Genomic DNA, 26,487 nt, shown 5'->3' with positions numbered 1-26,487 from the left:
TGACCCCAAAATCTGCATTTGATACCATCCTGTAATAGGATCTCACGTTTTCACAGTGCCTTAGATCCATCAGGTTCAGTCAATACTGATAAAGGGAAAATGATACTATTATATAATATACTGGAAGGTACAATTAAATTACCCTTTAGAGTAGAAGTTCCATCTATGGTGGGCTGGTTGAGTAGTCAACAGAGACCTTTAGCCTACAAGCCTAAAATATTTACTATCTGGCATTTTAAGGAAAAGTTTGCCAATACCTGCTTCAGAAATATTAAGTCATTTTGGTCTAGAAAAAGAACTTTATGAAAGTGAAGACATATTTCTCTTTTCATTTAAAAAATAATCCTAAGCATTAAACTATTTTTTGAAGTTTGAATAATTCTATTTGGTTAGCACTCTTCCTCCCAATAATACATAACTCTGTTCAAGACATTCACAGCCAATTTAAGAATATTTATTATGAGTTACCAACAGGAAATAAGTCTTTCCAACTTGGTTCATTAACTTGCTCTAATCTGGAAATACCATATCCTATTTTCATATTTGGACAATTTCTACAAATAATAATTTTAAGAGATAAATAAAGCAGTCCAACTATAACCAATAGTTATTACTAATAATATTTTTTCTACAAAATGCCCTTTGTTCTAAACTGCTACCTAAGAGTGTTCTATACACAGTAAAAACTCATTTAATGCTTCTTGAAACTGTGGTGTGTCTATTATTACAGACTAAAATAAGGTTGCATGCTTTGCCATTCTTTCCCTCGTGCATATCTTCCCAGCTTTTCTTCCTCTGGTCCCTCAGATTCTTCATTTACTATACTCTGGAATGCAAACATTCTGGCTTCCTGATCAAGAATCTAACCAAGTACAGTTGCTAGTGGCTCAGGAAATTTCAGAACTTCGTGAAATTGTGGTTATTTGATGTTACTGGTTCTGAGAATATTTGTTGCATGAAGAATTCCATAAAAGTAAAACTTTACTTGAGGAACACTACTTGGTTACAATTCAGAACACATAGTACATATAGTACATTCACATTCTCTTCTCAGTAGTTACACAATATGAAGGTGAGGAGAAATCAATCAGAGCAAAAAGACATATCACAAAAATCTTTGTACTCACCCTTTATTGTAAATTTATTTAAATTAGCTTCTCTTCTACTGAGTTAAATCAGTCAACTAGTTTATTTTACTAAGAGCTCAGCACTATCCTAGGCACTCTGAGGACAGAGAAGTAGTGACAGACATGGCCTGTTAAATAATAAAAAACCAAGCTGAAGTAAATAGTGTTTCAGATGGTGTTTTAAAAGTTAAGAAGAATATAATTAATGGAACTAAAATGTTTAGGGACTACTTCATGAAGGTAAAAATTTGAGCTATGCTTTAAGAATAAGTGGAAATTGATCAGGTAGAAGAAAAAGGAAGAGAGGTTTTTCAGCTGGGAAGTACTATATAAGTGAAGCCACAAAAATAAGAATAAGACTATGTCTTAGTTTCCTAGCTACTAAAACAAATATTATACAATGGGTTGGCTTAACAACAGGAATACATTGGCCCATACTTTCAGAAGCTAGAAGGCCCGTTTTCTCCTATTGGTCTTCTAGTTGGCCAGCAATCTTTGAGTCCCTTGCCTTTTCCATCACACAAAGAATGCATACAGGGCATCTTGTTCCCCTTTCTCTTCTTAATTCTGGTGACTTTCCAGCTTCTGGTTGTTCCCTGTGGCCTCTTCTTCTCTGCCCAATGTCCTTAGCTTATAAGAACCTCAATGATATTGGGGCAGATGGCTTACCTCCTCTAAGTGCAGGGGTGGACATGCTCATTTCACAGTGGGTGGGCCCCCTCTCTTGACCTGATGAGGTCTTTATGGTCCAGACTTCTGCTTCCATGATTGTGCCCTTAAACTCATCCTTGATTTGATTCATCCCTTCTGTATCCCTTTTAGTCCAGGCTAGTACTGGTTCTGCTCATACAATTTTCACAAAAACCTTGTTGGTTTTGGGTGCAGTTTAAAGGGGTTCAAGCCATTAGACAAAAGCACTATCCATACATCCTTCCTAGTAAACTGTATTTTCGATCCTAACTTCCACTGCAATGGCTGACTGCATTCCTGTTCTCAAAGACCCTCTTTAACAAAGGGTTGTTCAATTAAAGCCTCATATGGAACCCTGATCTCTAGAGACTCACTTCGTGAAAGATTCGGGAGGTCCCTAGAGGGTTGCATCTGTCCATAGTCTCACAGTACACTATCTGGAAAGGCTGAGAATTTCCAAATCATCAGTTTCTGCTTTCTTTTTGTTTAAGAGTTCAGTTCTCAGCATATCTCTCCTCTTGTATTTTCCTATAGCTGCCAAGAGAAACTGGACTGCACCTTCCACACTTTATGCTTGGAAATCTCTTCAGCCAAATATTCAAGTTCAGAGCTTGCAAGTTCTGCCTTCCATCCAACATCAGAACACAATTTCACCAAGTACTCTGCCACTTTATAACAAGTATCACCTTTCCTCCAGTTTCCAATAATACATTCAACATTTCCTTCTAAGACCTCACTGGAGGTACCTTTAATGCCCATATTTCTATTGATGGTAACTTCAAAGCAATCCAGGCTTTTTCTATCAAGCACCACACAATTCTTCCAGCCTCTACCCATTTGTCATAGCAATGCCCAACTTTCTGATACCAAAAACTATCTTAGATTCCTAGCTGCTAAAACAAATGCCCTACAGTGGGTTGGCTCAACCATAGGAATTTACTGGCTAAAGGTTTCAGAAGCTAGAAGGCTCCCAAGATTGGTATCTTCTGGCCAGCCGGCAATCTTTGGGGCTCCTTGGCTTCTTCATCACATGGTGGTACACATGGTGGCACACATGGTGGCATCTTCTTTTTCCTCCAAATTCTGGTGACTTCCAGTTTCTGGATGCTTCCCATGGCTGCTTCTTCTGTATCTAATTTCCTTTGCTTATAAGGACTTTAGCATATTGGATTAAGGCCAACACTTAATTTAGTTTGGGCATGCCTTAACTACCACCATCTTCAAAGGTCCTATTTATAAATGGGTCCATATATTCACAGGACCAAGGGTTGGGAGCTGAAAACTTTTATGAGAGATATGATTCAAATCCCCAAAGACTAACATGTTGGAAGGAAGAGTATAAATGTACTGCCTTTTAACAATTATATTTAAAACTCCTTCCATGATTTGAACTTGTAAAAGATCCTTCAAGTATTTTCTACAAATTATAAATGTGCTTGCTACCTTCAGAATGACTATATTCTCTATTTCTCTAAGATGTTTATAAACAATCATAAACATTATAGGACAAAAGCACAGAAAATGTCTCAGTAAATTAATCTTCAGTAGAAACCAACATTCTTACATATTCTAATAAAGGAGATACATTAAAAATTTTGTCATTTCTATATATGACTGATATATGGAAATCTGCTTATTTACCAATTGGATGAGTCCATTAACCCACTAAAATAGGCTTACCAGCCCAAGTGTCAGTTTGCCTTCAGGTCATCCTGAACAGTGTCCAGGTCTCGAAATGTTACCCAGTTCACACCCAAGGCTCTTTCTAATAATTTTCTCCAGTAGACACAAGTTTTAAAGATTTTGATTAACAAAAAAATACATTTTTATGAAGCAGTTTTATTATTTTTTCCAATTTTTTTCATCAAAGACACGTATCAGGACTTGTAATCAACATAACCAGGGTTCACAAATGGAATGATATAACTCCACTTAACTCTAAAAAAACTTGTTATTTGGTTAGCCTGTGCAGCATTATGTGGAAATATATGTTTTTTGTAAACTTTTGTGTTTTCAAATTGTGGAAGTACCTAGAAGACCTCCACTACAACCTTCCAGAACACCTAAAGTTTAGTGACCCCAGGCTGGAAAACACAAGCAATCAATCAGTTCATGTTGTTCATTCTATGAGATTCAAGTCAAACCAGCTGACATTTGTATATCCCTCAACTCCTGTCACTGTTACTTCAGTTGATTTTGAATCTGATTCACCTACATGACAGCTCTTCTTCAGATGTTTTCTCCTAGTAGAAAGGACAAATCTTTTCCTTTTTAAGTTTTAATTCTAAGAATGTTCTTCAATTACTACTTAAAATTTTTTTTTAATTCACATTTACTTTTACATTTCTAAAAGTCTAACTAGAAATGTTGGTATAAATCAAACAACTATTAAGCTAAGGTCTGACTGCTTCAATTCTCTGAATACTATTTTAGATCTGAGACTCTCTGTTACCAGACTGAACCAATCATAAAAGTATCAGTTAAACCCTGGATATCTTCCTACCACCTCTGATTAATGTCCAAACCTTTAAGTGGACCATTTTAAACAATATTTCAGAAGTGATTTCAAAAGGCTACTGCTAAATCTAAGATTTTTCTTTGCATGCTTACATTCAACTATCAATACATACAGTAATATCTTAACATCAGTTTATCTGCATCTTCTCTGAGTAGCTCATTTTTCTCACGCATCAAAGGTAATAGTCAAGCCTTGAAAACACAACACTGCATATTAATGAAATTTAAAACCATCATATGGAGCTGGGGATATGTTTTTCTGTATAGTAAATTTTTCAACCAGCATTTGCTACAATTGAACTTCACCTATAATAAAAGGAGCTAGATGTACAACAAATAGTTCAAAAATACAATTAATGAACTTTTAATGGGCAAGATAATTACTATGAATGAAGAAAAATTTAAAAGGAACGTCTATGAGGAAATTTATCTTCAAATAAGCAAAGAAGTAAATTATAACATAAATACTTTTATCCTGTCTACCATATAAAAATAAAGTTGTAAATACAATTAAATTCCCAGAGATTCATCTCTTTCCTTTTCTATATTGCGGGGCTCCTTGTCATCTATCAATTACTCATTGGGCATTAAGGACATTCTCTAAGTCAGATCCTAAAACACAGGTTCCTCATTCACCAAAGTGGTCCTAGGCCATGTCAAAGAACAGAAATGCACACCCCTTTTACTTAACTAAGCAACAAGAAATCTTTCCACTCAAAGACCCATGCTACCATACATGTACATAGGTTCCTTCTCCCTGGTTAGATTTTTCCTCTATGTAAAATAAGTTTACCTGTTTTAGGGGCCAAGGCCTTGGCTCAACAGGAGTTGTACAAATTAGGCTAATTTCCTATTCAATGTTTTTCTCCCCAGTAGCATAAACAATCAAGACTGCCTCTTGGTTAAAATAGTATCAATGGAAAAGTTATCAAAAAAGATCAAGTCAAAGGTCAATACACACACAAGCATATTTTGAAATATGTTTTCTCCAAAAATCAAGTAAAAGGACAAAAGAAAAAAAAATCCTTGAAAGTTATTTTCCTCCAAAAAGCAAAACTGTAAATCATATGTAATATTAATAAATAGCATGCCTATTTCCTTAGCAGTTTTTACTTTTTCACTTTCTGGTTTGCTAATTTAAAAATTTTACCCTGCAATAGAAAATAATTGGAATATAATTAGTTAATGTTTGGAACATCATGTACAAAGTTCAAATTGAAAGGACAAGAAGGGAGACAGAAAGCTTTATATAGGAATTATTCCTTCTTCCTGCTCTCCAAATAAACATAAAATTATTTCTTTCAATGTATTAAAACCATAATAACCTTCAATAGTTGTATGTATTTCATATTTTACTTCAAAAACTTCATAGAAAACTTTTTCCTCATAAATCTATTTCTCTAGATACTGTTTTTTAAGTTTTAAGGAATCAGTTATTTTATAAATCCCTCCAAAATGAAAAAAGTAAAAACTAAGAATCAGATCAACATGATTATATAGTAATGCATGTTATTCTACATTAGCATCTCCTGAAATTTTGCTATGAATTTTGTTAACACATACATGTTGAAAATGAGACACCTTAAATAACCCTATACATAACTTTGTTGACTATCAATATAGCAGAATTGATTAGTTTTCTAAGAACCCACTTCCTATTCCCTTAATATTTTCTCTAAGCATCTGCCATGAAACATTAGTCCCTAGAAATAATTTCATGGAAAAAAAATAAAGGGTTCTGTTGCTAAATAAATCTAGAAAACCCTTCACACTTAGACTCTTCTCAGAGATTCGTAAAACAGGAATATATAAAGGACTGGGACATCCTTGGGGAAAAAAAGACTGTTTGGTGTATTTAATTCAATTTTTCCCATACACATTTAACAACAAAACCCTTTCATGGAGATGGCCAGAATTGTCACATAATATCTTATATTTTTTCTGAAATTAGTAATGATACCTTGACAAATGCTTTGGTATCTGCTCCGAGATGCTACCATCTAAAAATCTTCCAAGAAGGTCAACATTTTAAAAATCTTTTAAGAATATGTAAAGAATTCTCCTTCATACTTACCTTTCTATAATGCTTGTCACTTTCAGATCCATGTTCTGTGGCTCTAAATGCTGTCTCTCCAGGTGAACCTTAAAGATAAAATATGTGATCATTTATATTCCCCAGCTGTATCAATAGCTTAAGCTAAATTCCATATTACATCTAGTCAATTACAAGGGAAATGGACTTTCAGAACAACTCAGATCCAAAGCATCAAATCACTTTTAGAAAAATATTATTTTAAGTAACATTACTGGCAATCTATTAAGATACTAAAAAAAACATATTACAGCACATTTAACCCAACTTTTTTAAAAAATGCAACTGAAAATTACAATAAAAAGACAATCTTTGATAAGAATTATTTTACATAAGACTACTCACAGTTCAGCGATAGACCACTGCCATTACAGAGCACAGACAGTAAGAAAATAAATTTAAAATGTCAACCATGACAGGGCAGATGAGACAAACTAAAATTACTTTTCATTTCAAGGATAAAAAACAATTAGAATTACTTCAAGAAAATATTTTGGCCAAGCAAAGTTTCTTTTTAAATAGCTTTACTCTTACAATACAGATACATATTTAGGAATTTTAGCATTACCACACAAAAAAATTATTTTATTATCCCTACCTAAAGGATAATGAGTTTGCCTATTATGTTTTGGGATTTTAAGATTTAGCATAAGCAGCGCTATAAATTTGGTTTGAAATTTTATTTGCAACTAGTTTATTAGAAGCATTTAAAAGGCATGTTAAGGTTAGCAAAAATGTCTGTTTACACACCTAACAAGAGAAGTAGGTCAGAAGCTCCTATGACTTCACTAACCAATATGTGACCTGTGAAAAATCAGCAAAAGGGGAAATAGAAATGTAAAATTTAACAGAATGAGCAAACAAAGATGTTTGAGACATGGGGCAGTAAATGGGCAAATATGCCAGGATTAACAATTAATTCTACTCATAATGGGCCATTATAATTAAATTTGTTTTTAAATCACTAAATTGGCTCCAACCAAAGATGAAAAGCAAACACATAGGAAGTCTCATCTACTTGTCAAGAACATGTAATTTCCCCCCCTCACTGACTAAAAGCCAAACACGTTTCAGTTCTTAAAAATTTCACTTCATTGGGTTAAATGAAGATTAAAACAACTATGCAACAAAATGTTGTATTTATCTTTTTTTATATAACCTGTTTTTCATTCTGTTTTAATTTAAAATATGGAAATAAATACATTTAAGTATTTTTCTTCTGTGCATCTTGAAATTTTAAATTAAATTAAATGTAAGTCCTTCCTCACTCACCTGTGGTGAAAAAGTCCTTCAATAAAGTGAGGCTTTCAACAATCTTGTCAAAATCTGGTGCCAACTTTGCAAGGTCTTCTGAATTAGGAAGGGCTTTTCTAATTTTATCTAGGGAAGACCCAAAATACATATGTTCTCAAAATAAGAATTTGAGTATTAAAATATTCACCTAAAATTTAAATAAACATTGTATATAAATTTAAATTATTTTTTCCAAATTTCTATTACAAACACTACATATATCTGAAGCAATGTGTTATTCTGATATTTTATAAGGTATGAAGTTTTAAAAAAAGGTTCACCAAATATATGGCTGAGATAGACACCTTTGATTTATAAATTAAATGCCTTGAAACAAAAGCACAGTTTCAAAAATGTTAATACTGGATTGGAATCAGAAGCACTTTCTGGGAGAAAGTCACAGGAAAAAGGCAGAGAATCAAAAAGAGAAAAAAGCATCTCCTACAGCATTTGATCTGAACTCAAGAAAAGCCAGGAAGATCCCAGTTCAAATTTATTTTTCCTTTTATAGTCACTAAGAAGATTCACTCTCATTACAGTTGGGAATAATTATCCAAAAGCTGGCAAGGTTTTATTCTATTTCTACTGAGTAACAAAAGGTCAAATTACTATTATTTTTGTTAACAAACATTCAACAATTTTTGTCAACATCTGGCACCAACTTTATAAGATCTTTCGAATTAGGAAAGGCTTAACTAATTTTCTCTGGAGAAGATCAAAACATAAGAAAATTCTCAAAATAAGAATATGTGCCAAATATTATGCTAAGTGCTACTAAAGTATTAACACATTTAATCCTCATGATTAAATGTTAAGGATCCAGTCAGTTGAAGGCCTTAGAGGAGAACTTCCATCTCTACTTCAGGCCATCAGCTTCTCCTGGGGAATTCACTGAAAACCTACATCAGAGTTCCCAGCATGCAGCTTTCCCTATAGAGTATGAACTTGCCCATCCCCACAGTCCCGGGACCAATTCCTTGTAAGTCCCATAATATTTACATAATATCTATATGTCTTCTGTTTTGTTTCCCTGGAAAACCCTGATTAGTACACATCCCTAGAGAATTATATAAACTCCGTTACAGATGAGGATCAGGGACACAGAGGTTAAGTCACTTGACTTGGGAATATGGGAAGAAAGTATAGGAGCCAGGATTCAAACCCAGACAGTCTAGTTCCAAAACCAACTCGCTTACTATTCTGTACATGTTGGTACTGGTAAACACATCAAGTTTTAAAAAAGGATTACCATGAGTTATTGGCAATCACAGCTATCAAATATACTCCCTCCCCCCCCCCACCGCTTCACCTCTTTATTATTAGAAAAGGGGGATTGTGGCTGGCTTTGGGGAGAAATCACTATAGAAAATAACTAGAACAGAAAAAGTAGAGGTAACCAAGGTACCCAATTCAAAAGGGGGTAGTTAAGTGGATTGTGGCACATCTGCTCTGGGCAACATATACCAGATATCCAAGTATATGTTCACTATGACTGTATAAACTTTAAAAAGGAAACAAAAAACATTAAGTTCATAAACATAATATGTATGATTAAAAGAAAATGCTCCATAAGGCTAGTGGTAGCTTTCTTAAAGTGACGGACTAATGAATAATTTCATTATTATGAATTTTTTCTTTGATATTCTATTACTTTTATCATTAAAATAAAACTGTCATATAGTATACTCATGAGTTAAGAGACTTTGTCAATGCAACTATTTCTCTTTCCTGAGGAAATGACCCTAGAAGTATTTTAGAGTTGATGATACAAACCAAAATCAATATACTCATCAATCTCCCAGACGATGTCAGGCACAATCCATTTATAGTCACTAAGATCAGGTAGCATATCTTTCCACTGATCAAAAGTCTAAAAAATAAGAAAGTATGTCAATCAAATGCTCTTAATGCCATGTAAAAATCTAAAGAAAATTATTTTATTTAAAATGTTAACCCATTAAGAGCAATGTAGGATGTTCAAAAATTTCAAGAAACAAATTTAAGTGGTCTCAGTTTCTCTAAAAACAAATTAGCATGCAAGAATATAAAATATAAATATTCCTTCTCTAAATATGGAAAATGTAAAATTTCAAAATACACTCCTATTTCAAACAGGGTTCATGATTTGGTTTTAAACAATACTATGGAATAGAAGGATGGTAGAATGAGAGTCAGGATGCCTTGACTTTATCCCAGAACTGTCAATAAGTGGTTATGGGAATGTGTTACCTAACTTTCCTATCTCTGTACGGCCGTTTCAAAATCAAATCTAAGTGTTCTACTCCTAGACAAGGGCTGGTTCACCAGGCCATTTTTATCCCCTGTAATTATAATTAAGATTCAAAAGGAATTTTCTATTAGCACTATTAAAACAATCCAGCATATGTTAGAGGCACAAAACATCCAATAATATTCTACTGCACTATTTAAAAAAAAAAAGACTTATGCTATAAAACAGTAAAATAATCATTCTGGAATAAATAGAAAACCAGCAAGAAAGTTAAACTCACCTTTTTGGCTGTATAGCCACCCCCAACAGCAGATCCTAATATGAGATATCGAAGTTTTAAGAGCCTTGCAGCTAATCTTGCTGGCCAAAAATTCCTATGTGGCTGGTAGCCATATTTCATTGGAGAAAGCCTCAATTTACGTAAAGGAAGGTTTGTTAGAGAAGAGAACTGCTGAAATGATGTCCCCAATTGGGGTCTTTGAAGCTTTAAGGTAGGATGATGTAAATGATAAATACTTCGTGAAACCAGATGCAGTTTTTGCAGTGGTAAGCTTCCTTTTATTGCAGAGCTATGTTTCACTAAGGACTGGCAAACTTCACTGAAAGAAAAATGGGAATGGAATAAAGATAAGGCTGGGTAATAATGCAAAGGAAATGGCATAAAAACAGCAATATCCTAAAGCAACAAGACATATATATGCATACATGACCACACTATATTGTACCAAGCTCTCATGCACTAATCATTTATGATGTGCCAAATACTGTTCCAGCATGTGCTCCCTCACTTAATCCTGCTAATAAGCCTATTTTACAGATGAGGAAAATGTGGCACAAAGAAACAACTTGCCCACAGCCACATTCATGTAAGGAGGAAAATCAGGATTCAAACCCAAGGCAGTGGAATTCCAGAGCCTGTGCTAATTTACTATATGTGGACTACAATCCTGGTCCAAAGAATCAAAACCAAAAAGAGAAAAGGTATAGACTGATTTTATTGTTATTCACAGTACAAGTAAAAGTTGAAAACAAAAATGCATGCAATCTTTTGCTTTCAAGTACAAAAATCCCAGAAATTTAGAATGGGCTAATCTTCACGTCAGTTATGTCACCCAAACCTAATAAAGCCCAGGGATGGAAATTAAGAAAAAATTATTAATCCTACCCCAGGTTCCTGGCTCCCCAGAAAAAATGAAAGTAGCAAAAAAGCACCAAAAGAAAAGAGAACCTAAATGTACCATTTATCTTCTTCTTGGTGGAGAATTCAAGGTGCAACAACAATATATGCCTGATTATTTTCTTACACATACTCATATTGCTTACTGGGAGCCAGGCCCTGTTCTAAGTAGTTTTAAAATATTAACCACTTTAATTACACTAGAACCATAAACTGGGCCTTGCTTTGATTCAGGATTCTATAGGAGCCTTCCATATAAGGAAACCTGAGGAAAAGAGGATTTAACAGTGGGAGCAAATACTGATACATTAGAGAGTTTAGACATATTCATTTGTAAATGTTACTTCTAATCACACAAACATTTAGCTTCTTTTTAAAACTTGATGAACACTTATATTTTCTTTAAGATCTGCCTCCAAGATAAATGATGTCTCCCATCTTATAAAGTCAATCCATGTCTTCTTTTATTAAACCAAGAGATTAAATTCCCCTTGATCTCCCACTTAGCATTTATAAAAATCAAAGCGCTAATCTGAGCCTCAAAGTTGTCTCCACCTCAACAATTACATACACATGAAAATTAATAATACAACAAACACTACCATACCAAAGGAATAGTAGAGACAATTAAGTATTCCAAGGAAAGGGAGTGACCCTCAGGAGTTGAGGTGGTCAGTGAAACCTTCCCAGAAAAAGTAAAACTCTAAAGGTAGGTTGGAAAGTGAAGAGTCACAAAAGAGGAAAGAAATTCTAGGCAGGGCAAAGGGCAATGGAAGAGTTAGCAGATACAATGAACCATAATAGAAAGTTCATACAGTGGGCGGTAAGACATGAAAGGTGGTTAGGGACAAACCACAGAGACACTGAGTGCTGAGTTTGAACTTTATTATATAGGCACTAGAGAGCCAGTGAAAGTTTCTGAGTAGAATAAGATTATTTAAATTTGAATTAAAGAAGATGTATCTGGAAATCGTAGGTAAAAGTAAATCAGAAGAGGAGGGAAAAGGTGATCTTATTTTAATTGCCAAGACAGAGAATAGCATAAAGTGAAGTGGCAGTCTTTGGGACAAGATCGCTGACACTTCTACTTTCTCCTTATCTATTATAGTCTCCACATTTGTTTATGCATGTATGTATCGACCTTAGATTCCCTGGTTTATCATTTAAGTAACTCTCTTGCAAATAATCTAGACCGTCTTGTCCCTTTGGCCTTTTGTTTCTCTTGCCTGGCAAAACACACAATCCTGGATGAATCTTACTATCACTTTTTTCCCTGCTTGTGCCAGGGGAATGGAACACTATTAGAAAAAAATCACATCCAATAGCAGAGAAATTTCAACTGGACCCTCAAGATAGCCAGGCAATCTTATTTCATTTCTCTTACTAATTTATTCTTTTATTGTCTGCTAGGACTATTTCAGGTATTCTTCAATCTCCTCTAACCACCCACACACCTCATCCTTCTACCATTTCTTGGTAGATGACCTTGCCTACTACTTCACAGATAAGATGGAAGCCATCAGAAGGAAAGTTCAACTTCCTTAGGTGAAATCTGCTCACCTAATTAATCTACATCCACCCTATCCTAGTTTCCTCCATAGAATTACAGCAAGATTATCCATTAAAGGCTAATCCCTTCATTTGGAATTCTCTCTCCTCCTACCTTTCCAGGAATCCCTAAGTTATGTCTCTTATTTTGAAGGGGGAAGGGAGGATAAAAGACCCCATTTCCCTGCTCTATTCTATTAAAAGGCAAACCAATCTGATTTCTATTTCTTTTTTATTTTTTTTATTTTATTTATTTATTTATTTATTTTTTATTTTATTGACTTTGTAATAATATTACATTAAAAATATATGTATATGAGGTCCCGTTGAACCCTACCACCCCCACCCCACCTCTCCCCCCCCCAGCAACACTCCCTCCCATCATCATGACACAGTCATTGCATTTGGCAAGTACATCTCTGGGCACCCCCGCACCCCATGGTCAACGGTTCACACCATGGCCCACACTCTCCCCCATTCCATCCAGTGGGCCCTGTGAGGATTTACAATGTCCGGTGATTGCCCCTGAAGCACCATCCAGGGCAGCTCCATGTCCCAAAGACGCCTCCACCTCTCATGATTTCTATTTCTATGGCTTCAGTGAAACAGCTCTTATTGAAGACAACAAAGGCTTCTACTGGGCTCCTGCCACCACACCAATTCTCCTTTTATTTAATCTCTCAGCAATATTTGACATGGTTGACTTCCTCCACATTGTTGGAACTTCCTCTTCCTTTACTGCAATGTCATGCAGGACAAATCCAATGTCTTTAAAATGTCCCCATATTACATCTATTCTTCCCTCTCCCATCTCTCAGAACCTCTCTGGTGGCCATTGCCTTTCCATTAATGATAAGATTTCTTCCACTGCTAGAATAATAATAAGCCTACAGTAGAATAATAATAAATTTACTTTGGTCATTGATTATTCCCCAATCTAGAGGTTTTTGGGATGGTGATGCCCAATCTGCTTCTGAGAGGGGGCTTTGATCCCATGGGGCAGATGGATGGATCTATCTTGTTTGCAGTTGGAAACACTCTGTTCCTTGGGATGGGCATTGTCCATCTCTTTGTTAGTTGTCCTGGGTGAGTCCAATGAACTGGTGCTGCAACTCTGCTGAGATTCAGGGCTCAAGTGGCACATGGATGGACAAAGGATTTAAGTCTATGGGACATATATATCAAGTAGAGTGCTAATGATAAGTTCAAATAAAAAGGACAGTCATGTGCAGGGAAACTATAAATGAGTCTAAGTCAGTTACACTGGGGAGCATAAATTCCAAAGGAAGACCCATGACAGGGTGCTGAATTCCTGTGTTCTCTGCCCTACTTATAGTTTCTGGATATCTCTAGAGCCCTCAGGATCCCCGCTATTTGAGGCACTGTTTACTGTGGCAGTGAATGAGATCCTGCTGAGACTTGCATAAGTGTAACCTATGGAATGACCAGTTCCCAATGCCCTTTGAAATCTCTTAGCCATAAAAACTCATTTGTATTTACCATTTCCCCCTTTTGGTTAAGGTCTTTTTCCACATGCATTGCTAGCTGGTGCTTGGTAATAATCCCTCAGCACCAGGGAGTCATGTCCCATGTCAGGGTGAAGGTAGAGCATTTATGTGCTGAGTTTGGCTTAGAGAGAGGCCATATTTGAGCAATAAGGAGGCTTTCAGGAGGTAACTCTTAGGCAGTATATAATACTAGGCTAATTTTCAATTTAACAAGAAAAGGTTCATAAGTATAATCATCAATATCAAGGACCTGGCACAATGGTCTGTCTGCCTTCGACACTGCTCTTGCACTCAGGGGATACTTGCTGTCCTATTAGAGAACACAGCAGAACGACCCAGGGTGGGAATTCAATATTCCCATCTATGTTGATCTCCACCCCCTGAGACAATGTCCCATGAAGATTTCAACATATTCATGTTTTAGAGGCAGGTCCCAGGTGAATCCCTTCCCATGCATCCCCACACCAGTGATTCTCCCCCGCCACTGCTGTGATCCTTCTGTGACCCAAAACCTCTTAAAAACTGAAGCCAATAAAAGAACCAAAAAAAAAAAAATTACTAAGAAAATGAAATAATTTTAAGAATAACCAATGAAATACAAAAAAATTTTACAACAGTTTGAAATTTTAAAAAATTTTTACATTGTTTCATTACTGTAAGATCTGTTGTCTTGTATGTATAGTGACATTTTCTTCCATGTAGTCCCCTAGTGTCTTATTTTTTTCATTTTATCTTCAAAGGAGTTTTCAGATACAGAAAAGTCACATAGAGAATACAGGTGATTCCCATATACCCAATGCCCCACTCCCCCTTCCCCTTATACCTCATTAATATTTTACACTTGTTACAGTTGATGTACAAATACTGAAGCACCGCTACTAACCATGGTCAATGGTTTACAGTATGGTTTACATTTTGGATCACACACTTTAGGTTTTAACAAAATTTGAAGTAGCCTGTATCTGTTATTTCAAGATCATGCCGAACAATTCTAATGCCCTAAAAATGCCCTATGTTACATCTATTCCATTCTTCCCCTCCCTTCCCCTCAGAACCTATGGTAGTCACTAAGTTTCAGTTTTGGAAGAATAAGATTCATAGTTACTTGCAATAATGTTAAAGGCATGATATATTAGTCTGTTTTCTTTTATTAGGCACTGCCTATGTTTTCGATGTTATCTTGTCCCTCTACTTGAGAACATAGCAAGATTTCTCAGGATAGGAGCTTGATATTTTCCTGATTATTGTGTGGGTCTCCATCCACTGATATAACACACTATGACAAAATGAACACTTACATATTTCATAAAAGCCTGGTCCAGGTGTGCTCTGTCCCATATACCCCCCCACCACACACACACATCTAACACCCTACACCAGTAACCCACCCCTGCCATATCTGCCAAAAGAACATTCCCAACACTGTAGTTTTAATCACAGACCTGCAAATCTCCAGAGTTCACCTGCTCCTTCCCGCGACTCTCCCCCCAGTTCCAAGGATAGTTCAATCCAACCCCCTCCAACCTACTCACCAAGAGACCAGCACCGCCAAACCCAATCACTTCACTGCACCACTGTCACACTCAATTACCTTTTAAACACTGGGAGTTCATCAAGGCTTAGAAACCCACTTCTCTTTTCATGCTATACTCCTAGCCAAGGCAATTTTATCCACATAAATTTCCTGAATTACCATTTATACACCCATGCCCATGATTCTTAAATCTGTCTAATACATGGAGTTCCAACTACCTCCTCAACATCACCACTCAGATAAAAAGGACCTAGATTTCAAGAGGTCCAAGGCCGGGAAACGGACTTTGGCCCAGTGGTTAGGGCGTCCGTCTACCATATGGGAGGTCCGCGGTTCAAACCCCGGGCCTCCTTGACCCGTGTGGAGCTGGCCATGTGCAGTGCCGATGCGCGCAAGGAGTGCCGTGCCACGCAAGGGTGTCCCCCGCGTGGGGGAGCCCCACGCGCAAGGAGTGCGCCCTTGAGGAAAGCCGCCCAGCGTGAAAAGAAAGTGCAGCCTGCCCAGGAATGGCGCCGCCCACACTTCCCGTGCCGCTGACGACAACAGAAGCGGACAAAGAAACAAGACGCAGCGAATAGACACCAAGAACAGACAACCAGGGGAGCGGGGGAAATTAAATACATAAATAAATCTTTAAAAAAAAAAAAAAAAAAAAAAAAAAAAGAGGTCCAAGGCCAAACACTCTCCCCCACCACATATCTCCTCCCTCCAATCCCAATGCCCTGATCCTTCCCTAGGATTTGGAAGTGGCATAAACACCTATTCAGTTTCATAAGCCACAAACCTAAGAATCATTCTTGATACCTCCCTCCTTCTCAATCATCATCAAGTTATTACTCTACTTCTAACATATATCTCAAATCTTCTATTTCTCTCCATCTCTACTACCAGCATCCCATACCTCGGTCACTACAACAGCCTGTACCAAAGTGCTCTCCACAGAACAGTGAGAGTGTTCTTCTAAAATGCATTACTGTCATTCACTTGTGCAAATCTCTTAAATGTTTCCCCCTGCATTTAGAACAAAATCCAAAGTCTTGGTATATAAAGCCCTGCATGGTCTGGTCCCTGACACTCTCCATATTGCCTATGAGGTCCACACAGACTACTTTTCACCCAGTTCTTTGATTGTGTTGTTCTCCTTTCCATCTCTGGACTTTGATACCTGCTGTTCTTGGACAAAATTTGCCTACTTAACTCCTGCTACTGCTCACAATCAGAATTCAACTCAGGCATTCTCTCTTCTTTCTGAACTTTCAATCTAATTTAAGTCCCCATGCTACATACAGTTCTTTGCCCTGTACTTTTTTGTTATTGTGCTTATTAAATCTTTATTACATAACTGTATAATTATTGCATTAATATTTATCTCTACCAGTAGACATAAGGTTGGGCTCCTGTTATTTACTATTGTATTTCTAAGACCCAGACCAGTATCTCACACAGGAAACAATAGATTTGTTGAGTGAACATGTTATTAGGATAATTAAATAGCAAAAAATGGGTGAAAGAACCTAGTAACAACTAGCACAGAGTAAGTGCTCAATTAAAATCACCTTGATATTAATTTGTATTAACCTCCTCTAACATATGAATGGACGAATAGTCCTTTGATCCTCAAAATGTTATTTGTATTTTTCTGGAAGGAGTTAAATCAAATATATATCCAACTAGATGAACTGCAGGACTCAGTGATCATATCCCTATGATGTTTTTGCTTTTCATTATATTCTCCCTTTGTTTTTCCTTCAAAATCCCTAGAATTCCTATTCCCGCAATGGTGGCAATAGCTATATATAGGGGCAGGGACAGGGAATGTGGTAGTCTGGTATTTCAAGTCAGAAACGACATGTAAAATGTTCTTTAATTAGTTCCCTGGAAAAGATAAGTGACCCAAAGCAAAATCCTAGAACTTGGAAAGGCTACCTTAAGAATCACTTCAAGTTTCCAAGTCAAGACACTCTAAGAAATCAATGCTCACATAGGAAAGGACTATTTCTCACAAATGGGACCTCTGGAGACACAGGTAATGAAAGTGAAGAAAAAGATTGAGATTTACTGAAGCACCATGTGGAGAAAAGATGCTTGGGTGAACCTCTCTCTCCACTTCGCCAGGCCAAGCAATCTGCCAAGAAAGAGCTAGGGCTCTCAAGTATGTGTGTGTGGTTGGGGAGGGGCTTGGGATGGGGCTTCTTCCCAGCGTGAGCCACCAGTTAAGGCTGGTGTGTGTGTGTATAAGAGAGAGGGCTTCCCAGAGTGAGCATCCAACAATATTGGCATTTGTAACAAGTTCAATTTACCTGTCCGCTCAACTCCATAAAAGCCCCCTAGTTTGCTAGTTGATACATCACACACCTAAAACAGTTTGCTAAATGAGCCCTCTCATTCAGGAGTAACAAATACAAAGCATCTATCGTAAGTGCCTCATGTATAAATATGATTGGATAACTAAAGTCTTGTAGAGAACCAGGAGTTCTTAAGATGAGAACCAAGATAATAACAAATTTATTAATATTAGAAAAAGCAAATTTTTCTTAATAATATGAAATCCTTATTAGTATTTTTAGGAGAATTCCTGAAGATACTGTAGACATAAAATAAAAGCAGGCTGTTATTCAAACGTAGCATTCAAAAAACAATGACAAAGTTTATAGAATTAAATATGTCTTTGTTTAATTAAGTGTTAAAAAGTTCACAAAAATGGAAACTAAAATGGTCAAAACAAAAAATCAGTATCAAGGCCAGAAAATAAATTAAAGAGATTCCCCAGAACTTAGAATATAAAGAAAAAAGGTAGAAAACATGAGAGAAAAGTTAAGTGACACAAAGGAGTGGTATCCTAGGTGCAGGGTTCTAGAAGGGTGTATGGAATGCCTTCCATGGGATGCACAAAAGGATCCACTAGGATTAAGGAAGAAATTACAAAAGTTTCTAGATACAATATTTCTTGTATCTCATCCTTTAAGAATATACTAGGGTAGATTAAAATAAGTATGCATACACATAGTGGTACATGCATGCATTTTTTAATAGATTTGGGGTACAGATTACACTTTGGAAATCATGGGCATATAGGATCAATCAAAGAGGACCAATATTCATCTAATAGGTATCGACAAATAACAGGGATCTACAAACAGGAAAAATGAAAGGGAGAAAATAAAGAAATAAGAGAAGAAAACTTCCAAGAACTGAAGATAGGGATCTTTTTTAACAGAAGGGCTTATTGAGTGTCAAGCCAGAAGAGGCAGGTGAGGGGTGGGAGGAGACCCAAACAAGGACAAACCCTTGAGAAACTTAAGACAGAATAAATTAGAGATTCAAAAAGCTTCCATGAAGGGAAAAACAGGATACCTACAAACACATAAAAATTAGATGGTCATGAGAGTTCTTAACAACAATGGACACTAAAAGAAAATGTAATAGAATCTGCATAGTTCTGAAGGGAAAAAATGTAAATATATTTCAAGTATATATTCAGTCAACTAAAAATCAGATGTGATGCTATACAGTAATTTTTCTCCCGGAAATCATCTATTCTCTCTCATCTACTATCCCTTTTAACTTATATAATGGTTACTAATAAGTAATTTTTAATGATTTTATTCAAATACTTATTGTACCCCAAAATCAGTGTTAGTCATAGGTCTTCTCACATGTCTAAGAGTATATATTCAGACATGTATGTCAAAAAATGCTTATGCTCCCATCTGTTAAAGAAATGGAATTTATGTGAGTCCCTTCATAACATGGAGAGGAACTAAAGCACAATAGATTCCAGAACTTGGGGCTGCTGACCTTCCATACCACTACTTCTGCAGGTAGCTAAACTGTAGAATGAATCAGCATGAGACACTTTTAAGTCTTGATTCTATAGAGTTCATAGTCATTGCAAAAACAATTTAGCCCAAGAGAGTCCAACTGAATAAACCAAGAATATTAATTATGAATCAGTTTGTTTTTAAACTCAGTTTTCTAAGTTTTTCCTACATAGTTTAATTGGTCCAACAGTATGCTATTTTCTGTGAAGTCTTTTCTCTTTTTAAAGAAAATTAAAAATACTTTCTCATTATGTGCTGAGGAACAGAAATTAAAAGGATGTCAACAACTCACTTGAGAAGCAAAGGCTGTGGATTTGAAACCTTAACTATGCAATACTCTAATTATCTAAAACTATAACTATAACATGCCATCTAGTTCTGAATTTGGACTCTAATCTTCATAAAATAAATAGATGCTTCACCTATAAGCATTATAAATTATCTACAACATTTTAAAAGTTCTGGGGGGAAAAATCAGGGATTGAGTTAATTCAGGAAAGCCAAGTTTTCCAACCTTGCTTGATGCATATTATGTCATACCAAATGCCTGCCAAAATAAGTTAAACCTGAAGGTTATCTAAGGATATCAGAAAACACGTATTAAAAAAAGGTCAAATTTCATCTCATTAAAATTCAAATAGCAATCCATACAAACTTTTTAAGTGCTATGATTTTCTATTTAGGATTAAACCCGGACGGAGCAACACTGACAGTATGATTAGAAATGTGGTTCCACAGACACCACTTGGCATCCAAAAGCAAGTCTCCAAACAATGAAAAGAGCACCTATTAAGAGTATATCTCTAATGACCATCTCGGACCCATGTGCGTCACTGCTCCAGATCTGGCTCCAAATCATCTTCACTCAGGGGACTAGGGAAGGAAGAGGCAGAGACCCCTTCACTCCGAGAGAAAAGCGGGGTAACTACAGAAGCAATATGCACATGGTTTGAGGTAGAAGGGAAACAAAAGCGAAATAAGAAACGTGGGGAGGGTGACATAGATAGAGCCAGAGACCGGGAAGGGAGAAGGCAAAAACAAGCAACTAGAGACGGAGAATAACAGCGAGGCCAAAAGGGTGAAAAGGGCAGGGACAAAAGGACAATAGAGACGGGCCAAGATTGAGATATCCAGTGGATAGGGACAGGGTCAAGAGCCGGCACCGCAGTCAACACTGCAGGAGTCAGGGTTCCTCTAACTCCGGATCCTCAAAAATAACCCGGAAACCTCGAACCGCCCTCGGTCCGGCCTAACAGTCAACTGCACATTCTGGAATTAGTGATGGGGACAACCCCGCTTTCCAGAGACCCCAAAAGTAAAGGGGCCAGGTCGGGGCCTGCACTCACCAGGCCAAGGCGGCCCGGCGTAGTCTCCACATCCCGCCCGTGGAGAGGTCACACAGGCGCCGAGGCGGCCACGCGGGAGCTCCGGTGTCAGACCCAGTCCCGCTTCTGCTGTAGGAATGACCAAGAGAAAGGTGCTCGGAAACAAGGGCACAGAGCAGCCGCTGCCGCCCTTCCAATGGCGTATGGACTTCCGCGAGAGTGCGCGCGGCACCCGTAGTCAGTCCGTCACGGAAATAAGGCCCCCACCTTTCTAAGCGGGCAGCACAAACGGTCCGTGGACAACGTGCGCATGCGTGCTTCCAGAGTTTCTGCAGGGTGTAAAAATAATTTAATCATTCACAACTTAACTGACTTTCATTTGTTTTTTAATGCCATCATTTTGTTGAAATGGTTCTTGTCATGGTCTCCAAAAGTCTCATGTTGCCTGGATCCAATGGCTATTGGATCTCTCAGCACCATTCATTTCAGATGTCCATTCTCTTCTTCATCTGCTTCCCTCTAGAAAAACATTCACTTCAGGAGTTGCTTCTCCCCAGTTAATTTATTTCCTGGTTCCTGCTTTTCTCCCTACCTTTCAGTGTTGGAGGGTCCCAAATTTCAGTTCTCCCAGGGTAATTTCAGCTAGCTCCATGACTTTAAATATCCTATCTCTCCATCTTTCCATCTCTATCAGTTTATGTTGTATGAGAAAACTGAGACCCTTAAAAGGATTATGGTCTGCAAAAGGTCAGGCAAGCAATTAGTGGCTTAACAGGGACCAAAATCAGAGCCATGTGCCCCCTCTTCAGTTCAAGACATATTGTAGAATTTGAGAGAGGTTCAATTATTTGTGTATAGAAAGGCCAGGACTCAGGAATGATTTTGAGAAGGAAAAATGATTTATTGATGGCCGGCTGGACTAGGGAGCTTTCTGTTTCAAACCTGAGCCCCGAACAAGATTTTTGAGTTCCTTTTATACGGAGAGGAAAGGCCAAATGGTCCTTTTGTTTCAGTTCTCAATAGGTTTGAATTAGCATATATCTTCCACATCCTAGGTAAGCTTTTAACATGGACTTCATACATTCTAGATAAGCTTTTAGCACATTTGGTTTGCATTTTTCCTGAATATTTAAAGTTTACAGACTTTGCATTGTTAAACCATTTCCTGGGACTGGAGTCATTGCCATGGTCACAAAGGGCAGGACTGCAGCCTCTTACCGTTGCACACACACAAGTCAGGACAGACAGTTTAGGTTAAGGTTATCTCTGACGAGACAAAGAGCCTCCCACCCATAGCCCACATTAGATACACACATGCACACACACAGACACACTCAATATAATGAAATTTACTTTACCCTGAATCATCTGAATTAGAAGTTCAGATCCATTCACTCATAGTAACACCAAGTATAGACCCAGCCATTGGTAGTAAGCCTCCCAGACTCAGGATTCTCAGAATTTTATTATTATGTTTATTGTTTATTGTAGTAACTTTTAATGGCAGATCCAGGTAGGAACTTGCTATATTGACCAGTGCAAATTGTAGCTATTTCCAGGATTATAAGTTTGGACAGAAATTTCTTCATTACTGTTAATCCCTAGTTGTTTTAGGGAGGAAAAAACCCACACAAATCAAATAATAACAACCCCTTTCATATATGGGTTGTAACTGCATTTATAAAGCCCTTGTTTTGCAGTTCCACCTCTAGACATTTATCCTGCTGGAATCACTCATACATATGTGCAAAGATGTATGTATGATGATATTTATTTCTGCATTGTATGAAACAGCAAAAGATTGGAATCAGCATAAATGTACATAAATGAAGATAGTTAAGTAAATTGTGTTCAGACCAGCCACAGAAAAGTGTGAGTCATCTTTTATGTCCTCATAAGAAACAATCTCTAACACATGCTATCACATGGGGAAAAAAGGGAGAGAGCATTGTGTAATCAAACTGCCACAATTGGTCTAAATTCAGCCCACAGAACTGTTTCATTTGGCTTATCTAGGAGGATCTACCCACTGCCTCCCCCCTCCACCATGGCTCCTTCATCTGTTTGCTCACTGTTTTTGCTCATTGTTTGTGCTCATTTTCTTTGCTTGTTGTCTGTTTTTTCTTTAGGAGGCACTGGGAACTGAACCTGGGACCTCCCATGTGGGAGGTGGGTGCTCAACTGCTTGAGCCACATCCACTCCCTGTTATTTCAATCTACCCACTTTTATAAAAAATAATATTGGATTTTTGGCCAACGTTTAGAAAACCAGAAATATCATATATATTTTTTAAAATTTCTGTTTTCTCTTAAAATATCGGAAGATCAAATCAACATTGAACTTGCATTCTTACATGCCAAAAACCAGTTGGAGCCGGCAGACAAGCATGCAGTCTCTGGCAGTTTACCCTCCTACTTTATCTGCTCCTGAATTTGAGGTCTAAATCAATGACTACCTAACATAAAGTTGGTGCTCTTATTTTTCTTAGTGTGGTGTAGATATCGAGAGAGGTTCAACTATTGCATATGGAAAGGCCAGGACTCAGTCATCATTTTGGGAAGGAAAAAGAATTTATTTATGACCAGCCAGGTTAGGGAGCTTCTCATTCAGAGGAAGAGTTAAATGGTCCTTTGTTTCTGTGCTCAATAAGTTTGAATTAACACATATCCCCCACATTCTAGGTAAGCTTTTAGCATGAATCCTATACATTCTAGGTAAGCTTTTAGCATGAACTTCATACATTCCATGCAAGCTTTTAACACATTTGGTTTGCATCCTTCCTGAATATTTAAAGTTTATAGAATTTACATTGCTTAATTGTTTTTCCAGGACCGGAGTTGTTGCCATGGTTACCAAGGGCAGGGCTGCAGCTCTCACCCTCCCACACACAGCTCAGGTTATTTATTTATGAAGAGACAAACAACCCCTACCCATAGCTTATATCAATAAAATCGAATGAAACATGAATCATTACTTATATTCTCTGTCAGAAATGAGAAAACAGAAGATCAAAAGGGCCAAGTGTTCCAAAACAAAAAATGAGAAAGCGCATTTTCTGCCGGACATAAAGAACATCACTATGCAAGTAAACTGCGATTTCAAAAGAATACAATTTAAGATGACATTATGTAACAGACATACCTGTGTTACTCATTCATGTTACTTGCCTGACCCATTTGAGTTGATGAACCCTGCTAAATGATAGGGTCAGGGGAAGGACTTGAGGATGGTGGGTCATGTGGGACTCCATTGTAAATATTCAAACTAGTCTTACTTCACCTGTCCAAAGTAATGAGTTGTGATACATTTTTGCAAATTGAATTTATGTTATTTTTTACAGACTTCTCTTTTCTTTCTCCCATTGAAAATGTAGCCAAATTTTATAATTCTCTGCTTTAGGGATGTTAGCAGCCATAGAAGCATGGAGAAATCAGTGGTTTTCTATGAAAGCTTAAGTCCAGTGATAGAATTTTTGCTAGGTGGCCTGTAGTGGAAGAGAGGGCATTGGAGAAGCAGAAGTTGGAGAGGGGAGATTCTTCAGGACTAGAAAGACAAGAGTGGTCGCCCTGAAGTACTCTTGCCTGCTTGGGAAAGGTTAAGACCTCTGCAGAGCCTGACCAATGTGGTCCTAAGCATCCAAAAAGATTCCTGTGACATAAGCCTGACCAGAAACTGCAGCTCTATCAGATTCACAGGGATCACAAGCACTAGGAATTTGTGGGGCTCCATAGATTACCTGTGACCACTAATTATAAAGCATTTTCTCTGAACTCATGGTTATTTATTCTATTACTGTACATCTCTTCCCAATTCTGTGGTCAGTGATGTGACACTGGTAGCTTAAAATTAGCGATGATTGCAGTATTTGCACCATGGAAATCAGCAAACATTGCAAATTACTACCCAATTTATTGTTTTGCTGATCATCTACTTTTTAAGATGTAAATGGAAAATGTTACTGCAGATTAAATTTACAAGGGGGTTACATTTCAGGTGTTACATGGTAAATCACACCCAAAAAAATTGAAGAATATTCTTCCAGTATTTAAAAACTATTATCTGATTCAGCAAAGATGTCACTCATGACATCAGGAACTATTTAAATTCTGACATGCAGGATGGGGTAACAAACCAGGGTGTTCTTACTGAAAAGAAGTCTACTTCTACCATGGAGAAGTACAGGATGTAGGAATAGCTAATCAGAGGCACATACCCTGGAATTCGTTTTAGAAGTTAATGAGATGAAGAAATAAGGACTGTGCAAAATCCTTTCTGGTGAGAGGGTATTTTAGTTTCCTAGGCTGTTTAAGCAAATATCATGAAATGGGGGGTTAAACAATGGGAATTTATTCACTCACAGTTTTGAGACTTGGAAAATGTCCAAATCAAGGCATCATCAAGGTAATGCTTTCTTCCTCAAGACTGTGGTTTTCTAGGCCAGTAATCCTTGGGCCCTCTATCATATGGCAAGACTTATGGCATCATCTCCTGCTCTTCCTCTTTGTTTTGGTTTTGTTAATTTCAGCTTCTTACTTTCTGTGGCTTTCTCTCTCTCTCTGAATTTCACTCTTTTATAAAGGACTCCAGTAATAGGATTAAGACCCATCTTGATTGACTTGGGTCATACCTTAATTGGAGTAGCCTTATCAAAAGGTCCTGCTTACACTAAGGAAAATGTTCAAAGGTTTCCTGGAGCAATGACTGCACAATTTTGTGATGGAAGTGAGAGCCACTGAGTGTACACTTTGGATGGACTGTACAAGGCATGCAACTCTTTAGCCCAGTGAACCCTGTGGTGGAAAGTGGACTGTGGTTAACAGTGCAAATATGACAGTGTTCTCTCATGAACTATAACAAATGTACAATACCAATACATAGTGTTAATAATAGGTGGTGTATGGAAAAAATATATCAAGTGTATGCTATGGACCATAGTTGGTGGTAATAGTTTGATTGTGCTCTTTCGTAATCTGTAACAAATGTTCCACAACAATGTAAGGTAGTTGTAGAGGGATGATGATGCATGGGAATTCTGCACATTATGCATGATTGTTTTGTAAGCTCACAACTTTTCTAATAGTAAAAAATAAAATAAATAAAATAAAACACACACAAAGGTCCTACTTACAATGGATTCATACCCACAGGAACAGATTAGGTTGAAGAACATGTTTCTCTGGGGCACATTTAGCTTCAAACCACAACAGAAGGGATAGCATTGGCAACAGCCAGATCCAGTTTCCAGAGGCAATTCTGGGAGACGTGGGGCTGTCTGTGGGGCACTGCAGTGTCTGTGCCCAGTGGTGGAAGCACCCATGTCTGTGTGGACTGGTTCTGCAGTATGCTTTTATGAGGGCTTCTTTTCTGCATGTCTTCCAAGCCAGGTTCTTCCAGAGAGTCTATGACTACTCAGTAATCTTTAATAAATCCCTTTCCTGCTCAGGTTCCCTAGAGTAAGTTTGTGTTGCTTACAAATAGAAACCTTAAATGATTCAGTTTTCTTATTTGATGTCATAAGCTGGATGTTAACTGGAAGCACCCTGTTCCTGCTGATTTAGATAAGATTGATTCAAACCATATTCCATGATTTATAGAAAGTCAAATGTCTACCAAGATTTCTGCAA

At 37.3% G+C, this 26,487-nt stretch overlaps 1 protein-coding gene across 4 annotated transcripts in view; it reads right to left on the bottom strand.

Moving 5' to 3' along the window:
- OPA1 (OPA1 mitochondrial dynamin like GTPase) overlaps window positions 1-21,168 on the bottom strand; it is a 101,109-nt gene extending 79,941 nt beyond the window's left edge. The window contains exons 1-6 of one of the 4 annotated variants that reach the window (XM_058295546.1): window positions 20,884-21,122; window positions 10,230-10,548; window positions 9,493-9,589; window positions 7,699-7,806; window positions 7,177-7,230; window positions 6,409-6,476 (exon numbers count right to left, since the gene is read on the bottom strand). In XM_058295546.1, the coding sequence (XP_058151529.1) occupies window positions 6,409-6,476; window positions 7,177-7,230; window positions 7,699-7,806; window positions 9,493-9,589; window positions 10,230-10,548; window positions 20,884-20,915 (678 nt within the window). In that variant the 5' untranslated portion in view covers window positions 20,916-21,122. Of the gene's footprint in view, window positions 1-6,408; window positions 6,477-7,176; window positions 7,231-7,698; window positions 7,807-9,492; window positions 9,590-10,229; window positions 10,549-20,883 lie in introns of all 4 variants that reach the window. The other 3 variants (XM_058295544.1, XM_058295545.2, XM_058295547.1) reach the window with 3 other exon arrangements.
- Between the last annotated feature and the right edge of the window lie 5,319 nt (window positions 21,169-26,487).

This window comes from Dasypus novemcinctus, chromosome 4 (genome assembly GCF_030445035.2).
Source record: "Dasypus novemcinctus isolate mDasNov1 chromosome 4, mDasNov1.1.hap2, whole genome shotgun sequence".
NCBI lineage: Eukaryota > Metazoa > Chordata > Mammalia > Cingulata > Dasypodidae > Dasypus > Dasypus novemcinctus.
The sequence above is the reverse complement of the archived record's forward strand: the minus strand, read 5'-3'. Positions and strand labels throughout refer to the sequence as shown.